At 38.2% G+C, this 13,124-nt stretch overlaps 2 protein-coding genes across 2 annotated transcripts in view; both read right to left on the reverse strand.

Annotated features, from left to right (window-relative positions):
- EIF1AX (eukaryotic translation initiation factor 1A X-linked) overlaps positions 1–13,124 on the reverse strand; it is a 396,407-nt gene that overhangs the window by 226,990 nt on the left and 156,293 nt on the right. The gene's annotated exons all lie outside the window — the stretch shown is intronic.
- The window catches only part of BCLAF3 (BCLAF1 and THRAP3 family member 3), a 66,415-nt gene that overhangs the window by 47,538 nt on the left and 5,753 nt on the right, over positions 1–13,124 (reverse strand). Inside the window, 1 exon segment of the mRNA XM_082864206.1 lies at positions 610–684. Coding sequence (XP_082720332.1) covers positions 610–650 — 41 coding nt within the window. The 5' untranslated portion in view covers positions 651–684.

The following is a 13,124-nucleotide window of genomic DNA, read 5'->3' on the forward strand; positions in this document are numbered from 1 at the left end:
TTCCTACAGTATCATAGTTGCCTATGGTGTCAATCTGCCCAGTCAGGCTGCGTGCTTGCTGAGGCCCTGTACACAAATTTGCCTTTGTAGCCCCAGAACCTGCCTATAGCAGGTATACAGTAAAAACTGGTTAAATTGTTCCAATCTAATTATATATACTATTGATACTACCAACAAGCAAAGAGGAGAGTTGATTTATAATTGAGTTGTTCAAAATTCTATTACTCTACCATGAAGAAGAAGACATAGGAAACTCCCAATTTCTTCAAACATATTGATTATGAAAATAATTAAACTGAATATACACTGAAGAGTTCTAAACCACTTACTGATGCAAAATATATAACACTCTCAAAGGTGTTTCTCAGTCTTCCTTTCTGTGGCCATTGCATTTCTTTTATTATGGATTAATTCTAGCTGCCAGCCATAATTAAAGAAAGCTGTCAGGTCCTAGAATCTAGAAATATAAGGTCGATCACTATAAAGCAGCTACTGTGAATAACCAAGTCCACGAGCTTATTAAAATAGGTTCTTAACAACACTGGTGAATTTGAAAGTCGAAGCACATCCCAAACCCATGCTTACGCTGCTAAACTAAGGACTGCTCACCTGTGCCTCCACCTGGGGGATCTAGAGCGTGACCGTGCCATCCTTTGACATGTGAGCCACTATCCACTTTTTACACTGCAAAGAAACACAATATTAGCAAGTTTGTAGAAATGGCCTGCAACCCGCTCTAAAAACAGTGAACGCCACTGACAAAAAGTAATTTAAGCCCTCTGTGCCTCAGTTTCCTCATAGGACCCACCTTATTGGAATCTTATAAGGATAAAATGAATTAGATCAAGGGTCAGCAAGCTTCTTCTGTAAAGGGCCAGAGAGTAACTATTTTTGGTTTTGCAGGCCATATAAGGTCTCTATCACATTATCTTCTTCTTTTTAAAAAAATGCTTAAAAAATATAAAAACCATTTGGGCCACAAAAAACAGGCCCCAAAGGGCTCCAAATGCGTTGTAGTTTCATGATCCCTGAGTTAAGGCATGAAAAGAGCTTAGAATATTGCCTGGCACACAGCAACTGATAAATAAGTGTTTCAAAAAGAGGAAAAACTTCCCCAGAATTCCTCTATCTGAGCACAACCACTACTACCCCTTCCCAACTTCCGCTGTTGGTTATGTACATATAATCGCAGTTACGTTCATATAATCACAGTCAACATCTTTAGGAATACTTGATGATATATCCTACTTTTAAAACTGTCAGATAATAAGAATTACAATGCCTAATAATCATACTCAATTGCCACCTAACTTCTATCAGATAAACATACCAAAACTTAATTAAGCATGATTAGACATTTAGTTTGCTTCTGATTTTTTGCTAAAACAAATAATGTCAAATAAGTAAATTTTAAAAGACATATAGACTTGATTTTTAAAATATTTTTCAGTCTTTAAAAGAAACTGATAGGGCTTCCCTGGTGGCGCAGTGGTTGAGAGTCTGCCTGCCGATGCAGGGGACACGGGTTCGTGCCCCGGTCCGGGAAGATCCCACATGCTGCGGAGCGGCTGGGCCCGTGAGCCATGGCCACTGAGCCTGCGCGTCCGGAGCCTGTGCTCCACAACGGGAGAGGCCACAACAGTGAGAGGCCCGCGTACTGCAAAAAAAAAAAAAAAAAAAAAAAAAAAAAAAAGAAACTGATAGGTTTAGGAGCTGAATTAAAAAAATATGATTTGGGTATAAACTTTCATACTATTATTTACATTTCAGTAGTCTTCCTCGGTTTTGATACTATAATTACATAGTGCCCAACTTACTGTCTCCAAACCCCTGATGGCTTTCAAAATTACTGCCATGGGCCCATGAATAATACATACAGCCACCATACACAGACTATAGAATGAATAAGTATATGTCTCATATATTAGAACCTCTATTTTGCAAATTTCTGAAGATACTATGGCCACTGTTAAAATATAAATGGCTTCTTGTCACTATGTAGTTTTTCCACTGACTGATACAAAAAGTACAACTATAACTATGTGGGCATTGGTTTGAAAAGGGAGTCCTCATAGTCAAACATTTGAAAACTACTATTATAATAAATTTCAGAAGGAAGTAATAGCATATAAGATCAAAGGACTTGAACTAGATCACTCACCAGAAGTACATTCAATTCAATTCATTTAGTTACACACTGCTTCTTTCCAAAAAGAGTGTGAGGCTAGGAAGAACAATTAGTTCAGATGTACTATGAAATTAAGACAGTAAAGGGGAAAGTGTTTTCTTAGTAACTAAAAATAAAAAAATGTTCATTGCAGCTCTATTTACAATAGCCAGGACATGGAAGCAACCTAAGTGTCCATCGACAGATGAATGGATAAAGAAGATGTGGCACATATATACAATGGAATATTACTCAGCAATAAAAAGGAACGAAATTGAGTTATTTGTAGTGAGGTGGATGGACCTAGAGTCTGTCCTACAGAGCGAAGCAAGTCAGAAAGAGAAAAACAAATACCGTATGTTAACACATATATATGAAATCTAAAAAAAAAAAAAAAAAAAGGTAATGAAGAACCTAGGGGCAAGACAGGAATAAAGACACAGACCTACTAGAAAATGGACTTGAGGACACGGGGAGGACACATGGACATATATGCACTACCAAATGTAAAACAGATAGCTAGTGGGAAGCATCTGCATAGCACAGGGAGATCAGCTTGGTGCTTTGTGACCAGCTAGAAGGGTGGGATAGGGAGGGTGGGAGGGAGGGAGACGCAAGAGGGAAGAGATATGGGGATATATGTATATGTATAACTGATTCACTTCATTATAAAGCAGAAACTAACACACCATTGTAAAGCAATTATACTCCAATAAAAATGTTAAAAAAAAAAAGTATTCATTTAACAAATGCTACTGAGTACCTATTATTTGCCTGGCACTGTTCTGGGGAGACAGCAGTGAAGAGAAACAGGCAAAAATTCTTGCCCTCCTGGAGCTTACATTCTACTGAGGGAACTTATAATTTAATTAAAGAAGCTTTGGGTATATACCTATTAAATTGAACAAATATAATAACCCCAAAGGTTGTGCGAGAGACACCAAATACTGTTGGTGATGATGAAAAAGTATATCTTTCCCAGAGGGTAATTTTTTTATCCATTTTATTTTTTGAAGAACACTTACTGAAATATAGTTCACATTACCGTACAACTCACCTATTTAAGTGTACAGTTCAATGTTTTTAGTATATTCACAGGGATGCATAACCATCACCACAATCTAATTTTGGAATATTTTCATCCCCACTAAAAGAAACCCCATTAGCAGTCACTCCCCATTCCTCTCCTCCTTAGATTAGCCTCTGAGAACCACTAATCTACTTTCGGTTCCTATGTATTTACCTACTCTGTACCTTTCATATAAACGGAATCATACAAATATGTGATCCTTTGTGACTGGCTTCTTTCCCTTAGCATAATGTTTTCAAGGGTTTTACCATGTATCACTAGTTCATCCTTTTTACGGCTGAATAATACTCCATTGTATGGGTACACCACATTTTGAGATTCATTGATCTCTCAATGGACATTTGGGTTGTTTCTATTTTTTTGGTTACTATGAATAATGCTGCTATGAACATTTGTGTACAAGTTTTTGTGTAGACACAGTTTTTCGTCTCTCTTGGGTATAAACCTAGGAGTAGAAATGCTGGGTCATACAATAACTCTACGTTTAACTTCTTGGGAGACTGCCAAACTTTTCCAAAGCAGCTACATCATTTTACATTCCCATCAGCAATGTATGAAGGTTCCAATTTTTCCACATCCCCAATATCATTTGTTATTGTCTGTCTCTTCAATTATAGCTATCCTAGTGGGGGTGAAGTGGTTCCTCACCACAGTTTTGATTTGCATTTCCCTAATGATAGGTAACCTTGAAATATGTAAGAAATTATGAAACTAATCATGCCTACTTTCCTTTAAACTAATAATTTCAGTTTAAATGTATTATTCTAAGGTAATAATTTAAAAGAAAAAAGCAGCTATATATACTAAGATGTTTATATAAGCTTCATTTATAATAGGAAAGAAAAAAATCCACCCAAACTAGTTATAACCCAAATGCCCAACAATCAGTAAAAGATTAAACAAATTTAAAATACATACGTCTAGTCACTCCCTACCTTTCTCCTAGCCTTACATATGTCTTTTCCTCCATATATCCTATTCGTCCACCACAGCAAACTACTTGCTTTTCCCTGATCAGGCTGTTCTGTTCATATTACATAGATGGCTTTCCCTCACTCTGCCTGACAAATCCCTATGCTTTCAGGACTGTTTGACCATAATCTCCCCTGAAATTCTTTCTTTAACTTTCTTTCTTTCCCCCTGAGTTTCTTTCTTCTTGGGAATTCTGAGTTTATTCTGCAATTATTTCAATACATTGTGATTATTTGTTTACATAATTGTATTTATTCAACAGGCAAAAGACACCAAACAGCACATTACAGAACAGAAAACTCAAATGACCTATGGACATCTGAGACGTTCAACCTCAGTAGTAATTGAGGAAATACCAATTCAGATCATAACCATGCCACACCTGTCAGAATGACAAAAAACAAACAAACCAAAAAGCCCTGAAGTTGCATATTCCAGAGTATTGGTGAGGCTGTGGAAAGATGGGAACAAGATGGGGACTCTCGTATACTGCTAAGCAGGTGAGTATACACATGTATAACCACTTTGGAAGGGGTTGGCAGTACCCGTTAAACTTGAACACGCTCATATCCTATGACCCAGCAGTTCCACTCAGGGATAGACCTTAGAGTGGTGGTTCTCCAACTTTAGTGCACGGCAGAATTACCTGAGAGGCTGGTTACAACACACAATGCTGGGTTCTCTTCTGGGGTGGCCCCACTTCTAGCAAGTTCCCAGGTGATGCGGATTCTGCTGGCCCCAGGACTATAAAACTACTGATTTAAAGAGAAAGGTGTAGGTCACTTGGGAGAAAATGTTTACAAGTGAGATTTACTGGTTATGTGAGAAAAAAAGTATTACTTAGAATATTTTCCTCTGCTAATATTAAAATTATCTTTATTAAAATTCAAACTAGTAGATAGCCTCATCAACCAGAGGGAAGACAGCAGAAGCGAGAAGAATTACAATCCTGCAGCCTGTAGAATAAAAACCACATTCGGGGCTTCCCTGGTGGCGCAGTGGTTGAGAGTCCGCCTGCTGATGCAGGGGACACGGGTTCGTGCCCTGGTCTGGGAAGATCTGACATGCCGCGGAACAGCTGGGCCTGGGAGCCATGGCTGCTGGGCCGGCGCATCCGGAGCCTGTGCTCTGCAACAGGAGAGGCCACAGCGGTGAGAGGCCCGCGTACCGCAAAGGAAAAAAGAAAAAACAACACATTCACAGAAAGGTAGACGAGATGAAAAGGCAGAGGGCTATGTACCAGATGAAGGAACAAGATAAAACCCCAGAAAAACAACTAAACGAAGTGGAGATAGGCAACCTTCCAGAAAAAGAATTCAGAATAATGATAGTGAAGATGATCCAGGACCTCGGAAAAGGAATGGAGGCAAAGATCGAGAAGACGTGAGAAATGTTTAACAAAGATCTAGAAGAATTAAAGAACAAACAGAGATGAACAATACAATAACTGAAATGAAAACTACACTAGAAGGAATCAATAGCAGAATAACTGAGGCAGAAGAATGGATAAGTGACCTGGAAGACAGAATGGTGGAATTCACTGCTGCAGAACAGAATAAAGAAAAAAGAACGAAAAGAAATGAAGACAGCCTAAGACACCTATGGGACAACATTAAACAAAACAACATTCACATTTTAGGGGTCCCAGAAAGAGAAGAGAGAGAGAAAGGACCCAAGAAAATATCTGAAGAGATTACAGTTGGAAAAATCCCTAACATGGGAAAGGAAATAGCCACCCAAGTCCAGGAAGCGCAGAGAGTCCCATACAGTATAAACCCAAGGAGAAACACGCCAAGACACATAGTAATCAAACTGACAAAAATCAAAGACAAAGAAAAATTATTGAAAGCAGCAAGGGAAAAACGACAAATAACATACAAGGGAACTCCCATAAGGTTAACAGCTGATTTCTCAGCAGAAACTCTACAAGCCAGAAGGGAGTGGCATGATATACATAAAGTGATGAAAGGGAAGAACCTACAACCAAGATTACTCTACCTGGCAAGGAACTCATTCAGATTCGATGGAGAAATCAAAAGCTTTACAGACAAGCAAAACCTAAGAGAATTCAGCACCACCAAACCAGTTCTACAACAAATGCTAAAGGAACTTCTCTAAGGAAACACAAGAAAAGAAAAACACTTACAAAAACAAACCCAAAACAATTAAGAAAATGGTCATAGGAACATACATATTGATAACTACCTTAAACGTGAATGGATTAAATGCTCCAACCAAAAGACACAGGCTTGCGGAATGGATGCAAAAACAAGACCCATATATATGCTGTCTACAAGAGACCCACTTCAGACCTAGGGACACATACAGACTGAAAGTGAGGGGATGGAAAAAGATATTCCATGCAAATGGAAATCAGAAGAAAGCTGGAGTAGCAGTACTCCTATCAGATGAAATAGACTTTAAAATAAAGAATGTTACAAGAGACAAGGAAGGACACTACGTAATGATGAAGGGATCAATCCAAGAAGATATAACAATTATAAATATATATGCACCCAACATAGGAGCGCCTCAATACATAAGGCAACTGCTAAGAATTGTAACAGAGGACATTGAAAGTAACACCATAATAGTGGGGGACTTTAACACCTCACTTACACCAATGGACAGATCATCCAAACAGAAAATCAATAAGGAAACACAAGCTTTAAATGACACAATAGACCAGATAGATTTAATTGATATTTATAGGACATTCCAACCAAAAACAGCAAATTACACTTTCTTCTCAAGTGCGCACAGAACATTCTCCAGAATAGATCACATCTTGGGTCACAAATCAAGCCTCAGTAAATTTAAGAAAATTGAAATCATATCAAGCATCTTTTCTGACCACAGCACTATGAGATTAGAAAACAACTTCAGGGAAAAAAACGTAAAAAACACAAAACACATGGAGGCTAAACACATGGAGGCTATTTATTACTAAATAACCAAGAGATCACTGAAGAAATCAAAGAGGAAATCAAAAAATACCTAGAAACAAAAGACAATGAAAACACGACGATCCAAAACCTATGGGAGGCAGCAAAAGCAGTTCTAAGAGGGAAGTTTATAGCTATACAAGTCTACCTTAAGAAACAAGAAAAATCTCAAATAAACAATCTAACCTTACACCTAAAGGAACTAGAGAAAGAAGAACAAACAAAACCCAAAGTTAGCAGAAGGAAAGAAATCATAAAGATCAGAGCAGAAAAAAATAAAATAGAAACAAAGAAAACAATAGTAAAGATCAATAAAACTAAAAGCTGGTTCTTTGAAAAGATAAACAAAATTGATAAACCATTAGCCAGACTCATCAAGAAAAAGAGGGAGAGGACTCAAATCAATAAAATTAGAAACAAAAATGGAGAAGTTACAGCAGACACCGCAGAAATACAAAGCATCCGAAGAGACTACTACAAGCAACTCTATGCCAATAGAATGGATAACCTGGAAGAAATGGACAAATTCTTAGAAAGGTATAACCTTCCAAGACTGAACCAGGAAGAAAGAGAAAATATGAACAGACCAATCACAAGTAATGAAATTGAAACTGTGATTAAAAATCTTCCAACAAACAAAAATCCAGGACCAGATGGCTTCACAGGTGAATTCTATCAAACATTTAGAGAAGAGCTAACACCCATCCTTCTCAAACTCTTCCAAAAAATTTCAGAGGAAGGAACACTCCCAAACTCATTCTATGAGGCCACCATCACCCTGATACCAAAACCAGACAAAGATACTACAAAAAAAGAAAATTACACACCAATATCACTGATGAATATAGATGCGAAAATCCTCAACAAAATACTGGCAAACAGGATCCAACAACACATTAAAAGGATCATACACCATGATCAAGTGGGATTTATCCCAGGGATGCAAGGATTCTTCAATATACGCAAATCAATGTGATACACCATATTAACAAATTGAAGGAGAAAAACCATATGATCATCTCAATAGATGCAGAAAAAGCTTTTGACAAAATTCAACACCATTTATGATAAAAACTCTCCAGAAAGTGGGCATAGAGGGAACCTACTTCAACATAATAAAGGCCACATACGCCAAACCCACAGCAAACATAATTCTCAATGGTGAAAAACTGAAAGCATTTCCTCTAAGATCAGGAACAGGACAAGGATGTCCATTCTCACCACTATTATTCAACATAGTTTTGGAAGTCCTAGCCATGTCAATCAGAGAAGAAAGAGAAATAAAAGGAATACAAATTGGAAAAGAAGAAGTAAAACTGTCACTGTTTGCAGATGACATGTTACTATACATAGAGAATCCTAAAGATGCTACCAGAAAACTACTAGAGCTAATCAATGAATTTGGTACAGTAGCAGGATACAAAATTAATGCACAGCAATCTCTTGCATTCCTATACACTAATGATGAAAAATCTGAAATAGAAATTAAGGAAACACTCCCATTTACCACTGCAACAAAAAGAATAAAATACCTAGGAAAAAACCTACCTAGGGAGACAAAAGACCTGTAGGCAGAAAACTATAAGACACCGATGAAAAAAATTAAAGATGATACCAACAGATGGAGAGATATACCATGTTCTTGGATTGGAAGACTCAATATTGTGAAAATGACTATACTACCCAAAGCCATTTACAGATTCAATGCAATCCCTATCAAATTACCAGTGGCATTTTTTTAAAGAACTACAACAAAAAATCTTAAAATTTGTATGGAGATACAAAAGATCCCGAATAGCCAAAGCAGTCTTGAGGGAAAAAAACGGAGCTGGAGGAATCAGACTCCCTGACTTCAGACTATACTACAAAGCTACAGTAATCAACACAATATGGTACTGGCACAGAAACAGAGATCAATGGAACAGGATAGAAAGCCCAGAGATAAACACACACACCTGTGGTCAACTAATCTATGACAAAGGAGGCAAGGATATACAATGGAGAAAAGACAGTCTCTTCAATAAGTGGTGCTGGGAAAACTGGACAGCTACATGTAAAAGAATGAAATTAGAACACTCCCTAACACCATACACAAAAATAAACTCAAAATGGATTAGAGACCTAAATGTAAGACCGCACACTATAAAACTCTTAGAGGAAAACATAGGAAGAACGCTCTTTGACATAAATCACAGCAAGATCTGTTTTGATACACCTCCCAGAGTAATGGAAATAAAAACAAAAATAAACAAATGGGACCTAATGAAACTTCAAAGCTTTTGCACAGCAAAGGAAACCATAAACAAGACGAATAGACAACCCTCAGAATGGGTTGTCTCCTTGCAAATGAATCAACGGACAAAGGATTAATCTCCAAAATATATAAACAGCTCACACAGCTCAATATTAAAAAAACAAACAACCCAATCCAAAAATGGGCAGAAGACCTAAATAGACATTTCTCCAAAGAAGACATACAGATGGCCAAGAAGCACATGAAAAGCTGCTCAACATCACTAATTACTAGAGAAATGCAAATCAAAACTACAATGAGGTATCACCTCACACCAGTTAGAATGGGCATCATCAGAAAATCTACAAACAACAAATGCTGGAGAGGGTGTGGAGAAAAGGGAACCCTCTTGCACCGTTGGTGGGAACGTAAATTGATACAGCCACTATGGAGAACAGTACGGAGGTTCCTTAAAGAAGTAGAAACAGAATTACTATATGACCCAGCAATCCCACTACTGGGCATATACCCAGAGAAAACCATAATTCAAAAAGACACATGCACCCCAATGTTCATTGCAGCAGTATTTATAATAGCCAGGTCATGGAAACAACCTAAATGCCCATCCACAGACGAATGGATAAAGAAGTTGTGGTACATATATACAATGGACTATTACTCAGCCATAAAAAGGAATGAAATTGGTTCATTTGTAGAGATGTGGATCCATCTAGAGACTGTCATACAGAGTGAAGTCAGAAAGAGAAAAACAAATATCATATATTAACACATATATGTGGAATCTAGAAAATGGTATAGATGAACCGGTTTGCAGAGCAGAAATTGAGACACCGAAGTAGAGAAAAAAACGAATGGACACCAAGGGTGGAAAGCGGTGGAGGGTGGGGGTTGTGGTGGGATGAACTGGGAGATTGGGATTGACATGTATACACTGATGTGCATAAAATGGATGACTAACAAGAAAAAAAAATTCAAACTATTCACTCAAAAATGGGTGCATTTTTTTGCATATAAATTACACCTCAAAGCTGTAAAAACATTACCTTTGGGGTGATGCAAGTGCTGTAAGATTAGAGCAGATATTATGGAGATGGTTGCACAACTCTGCAAACATACCAAAAATCACTGAATTGTACATTTTAAACCTGTAAAATATATCTCAATAAAGCTTTTGTTTTAAAGTTAACTTTATTTGCATTTGCTTTTTTGGGTGCATCAGCTAGTAATGAACAGTAGTAGCTCAGGGGCTTAATGCATAAGACAGGAGAGTTAATTTAAATCCTAGAGTCTGAGCTAAGATGGTTTTTACATTTTTTTTTCTTTCTTTCTTTCTTTTTTTTTTTGCGGTATGTGGGCCTCTCACTGTTGTGGCCTCTCCCATTGCGGAGCACAGGCTCCAGACGTGCAGGCTCAGCGGCCATGGCTCACGGGCCCAGCCGCTCCGAGGCATGTGGGATCCTCCCAGACCGGGGCACGAACCCGTGTCCCCTGCATCGGCAGGCGGACTCTCAACCACTGCGCCACCAGGGAAGCCCGGTTTTTACATTTTTTAAGTGTTGTTTAAAAAGAAGAATATGCAACAGAGACTGTATGTGGTCCACAAAGTCTAAAATATTTACTATCTGGTCCTTTACAAAAAAGATTGCTGATCCCTGATTTAAACTAACTTACTTGTGACTAGCAAAGTTAATCAAAGGATGCTTTAAGACAGAGAGGGCGAGAAAAAAAAAAAGAAAAGGCAGAAACACCAGCAGCGTTTGTGACTGGGGCGAAGGAGATGCCAATTACAAAAGAGAAATTCATTTATACTGCTCCTTTGGAGTGAACTGTGTAGGGGCAGTGAGTGAATTTGTGTGCCCTTGGACATGGAAAGATGAATGGACAGCAGGGGCATCCACTCCCAGGAGGATGCTGAAGGGGATGCTGGTGTCAAAAAAGGCCACCCAACCAGGACTGCACTGGACACATACGCTTACCCAGCTGAAAGCAATTCTCCTCCTCCATGACATCACTTCCCCCTCTCCATTAGGTCCCTCCCATCACCCTACTACCTCTCTCTCCATTTACAACCAAATTCCTCAAAGGGCTGACTGTTTACCACAGTCATTCTCTCCCATTCTTCTCCCCCCATTCTACTTGGCCCCTCACCAATCTAGCTTTCCACTCCACCAAACTGCTCCAGTCAAGATCACTAACGAAATCCATGTTACTAAATTCAATGGCTATTTTCCCTCCTTCTCCTGGATCTACCAGCAGCACTTGATGGTCAATCACACCTTCCTCCCAGAAACATTTTCTTCACTTGGATTCCAGAATACTACACTTTCCTGGTTTTCCTCCTACCCCTAACAATGCTTTCTGTCTCCTTTGCTGGTTTTTCCTCACCTCCCCCCTCAGCAGCCTGACCCCTAAATAGTGAACACAGTCTTCCTCTAAATAGTGACTTCAGTCTTTGACTTCTCATTGTCTACACTCTCTTCCCAGTCTGCACTTTCCTTCAGTCTCATGGCTTTAAATACTCTCTATATACTAACAACCCCCAAATTGACATCTCCAGCCCTCACCCTCTCTGTTGCACTCTTCCACATCCAAAAGCCTATTGGATGCTGTAAACATGTCCAAGAGCAAACTCCTGACCTTCCTCCAAAATCTGCTCCTCCCAAGGTCTGTTCCACCTCAATAAATGGCAACTCTATCCTTAGAGTTTTCAACAAAGAGGAAACATAACTGTCCAATAAACATACAAAAAGATATTCAACACTACCTACTAGGAAGATAAAATTAAAACAAAGAGATACCATTTCATACTCATTAGATTTGCAAAAATTTTAGTCTGATGATCCCCATGTGTTTACAAGAAAGTGGAAAAAGAGAATTTCTCAACTGAGGAAAATTCCTCCCCCCAAAAAAACATGAAGCAGAAGAAAACTCTAACTGTATACTCTAAACAGAATTAAATATATCCAAAAGCATTTAGGAATATATATTTTAAAAAACTCACCTTGAATCAGAAATTTAAAAACTAAGAACAGAAACATACCAAAAAAACATAGTGATATGACAGAAAAAAAAATAATCAAACTAAGGGGAAAGAATGGGAGAAAAAGACTAAATTTTCTCAGAAGTGAAGAATAAATTACAAGGTGCCCAGGGGAAAATAAACTCAAAAGAAATGATGCAGCCACTTTGGAAAACAGTCTGGCAGTTCCTTAAAAAATTAAACAGAGTTACCATATGACCCAGCAATTCAAATCCTAGGTATATACCCAAAAGAAATAAAAATATATGCCTGCATAAAAACTTGTACACAAATGCTCATAACAGCATTATTCACAAGAGCCAAAATGTAGAAACAACTCAAATGTTCATTGAGAGATGAATGAATAAACAAAATGTAGTATCCCTGTACAATGGAATATTATCTGGCCATAAAAAGGAATGAAGTACTGACACACAGTCAAACAGGGATGAACCTTGAAATCATTATGCTAAGGGAAAGAAGCTAGTTGCAAAAGACCACATATTGTATGACTGCTTTATATGAAACGTCCAGAATAGGCAAATCCATAGAGACAGAAAGTAGATTGGTGGTTGCCTAGGTGCGGTGGGGGGAGGGGGGCATTGGGAGGAGTGGGCACAGGGTTTCTTTTTGGTGGGATGAATATGTTCTAAAACTAGACTGTGATGATGGTTACA

The sequence above is a fragment of the Leucopleurus acutus genome (assembly GCF_964270905.1).
Source record: "Leucopleurus acutus genome assembly, chromosome: X".
Lineage (NCBI taxonomy): Eukaryota > Metazoa > Chordata > Mammalia > Artiodactyla > Delphinidae > Leucopleurus > Leucopleurus acutus.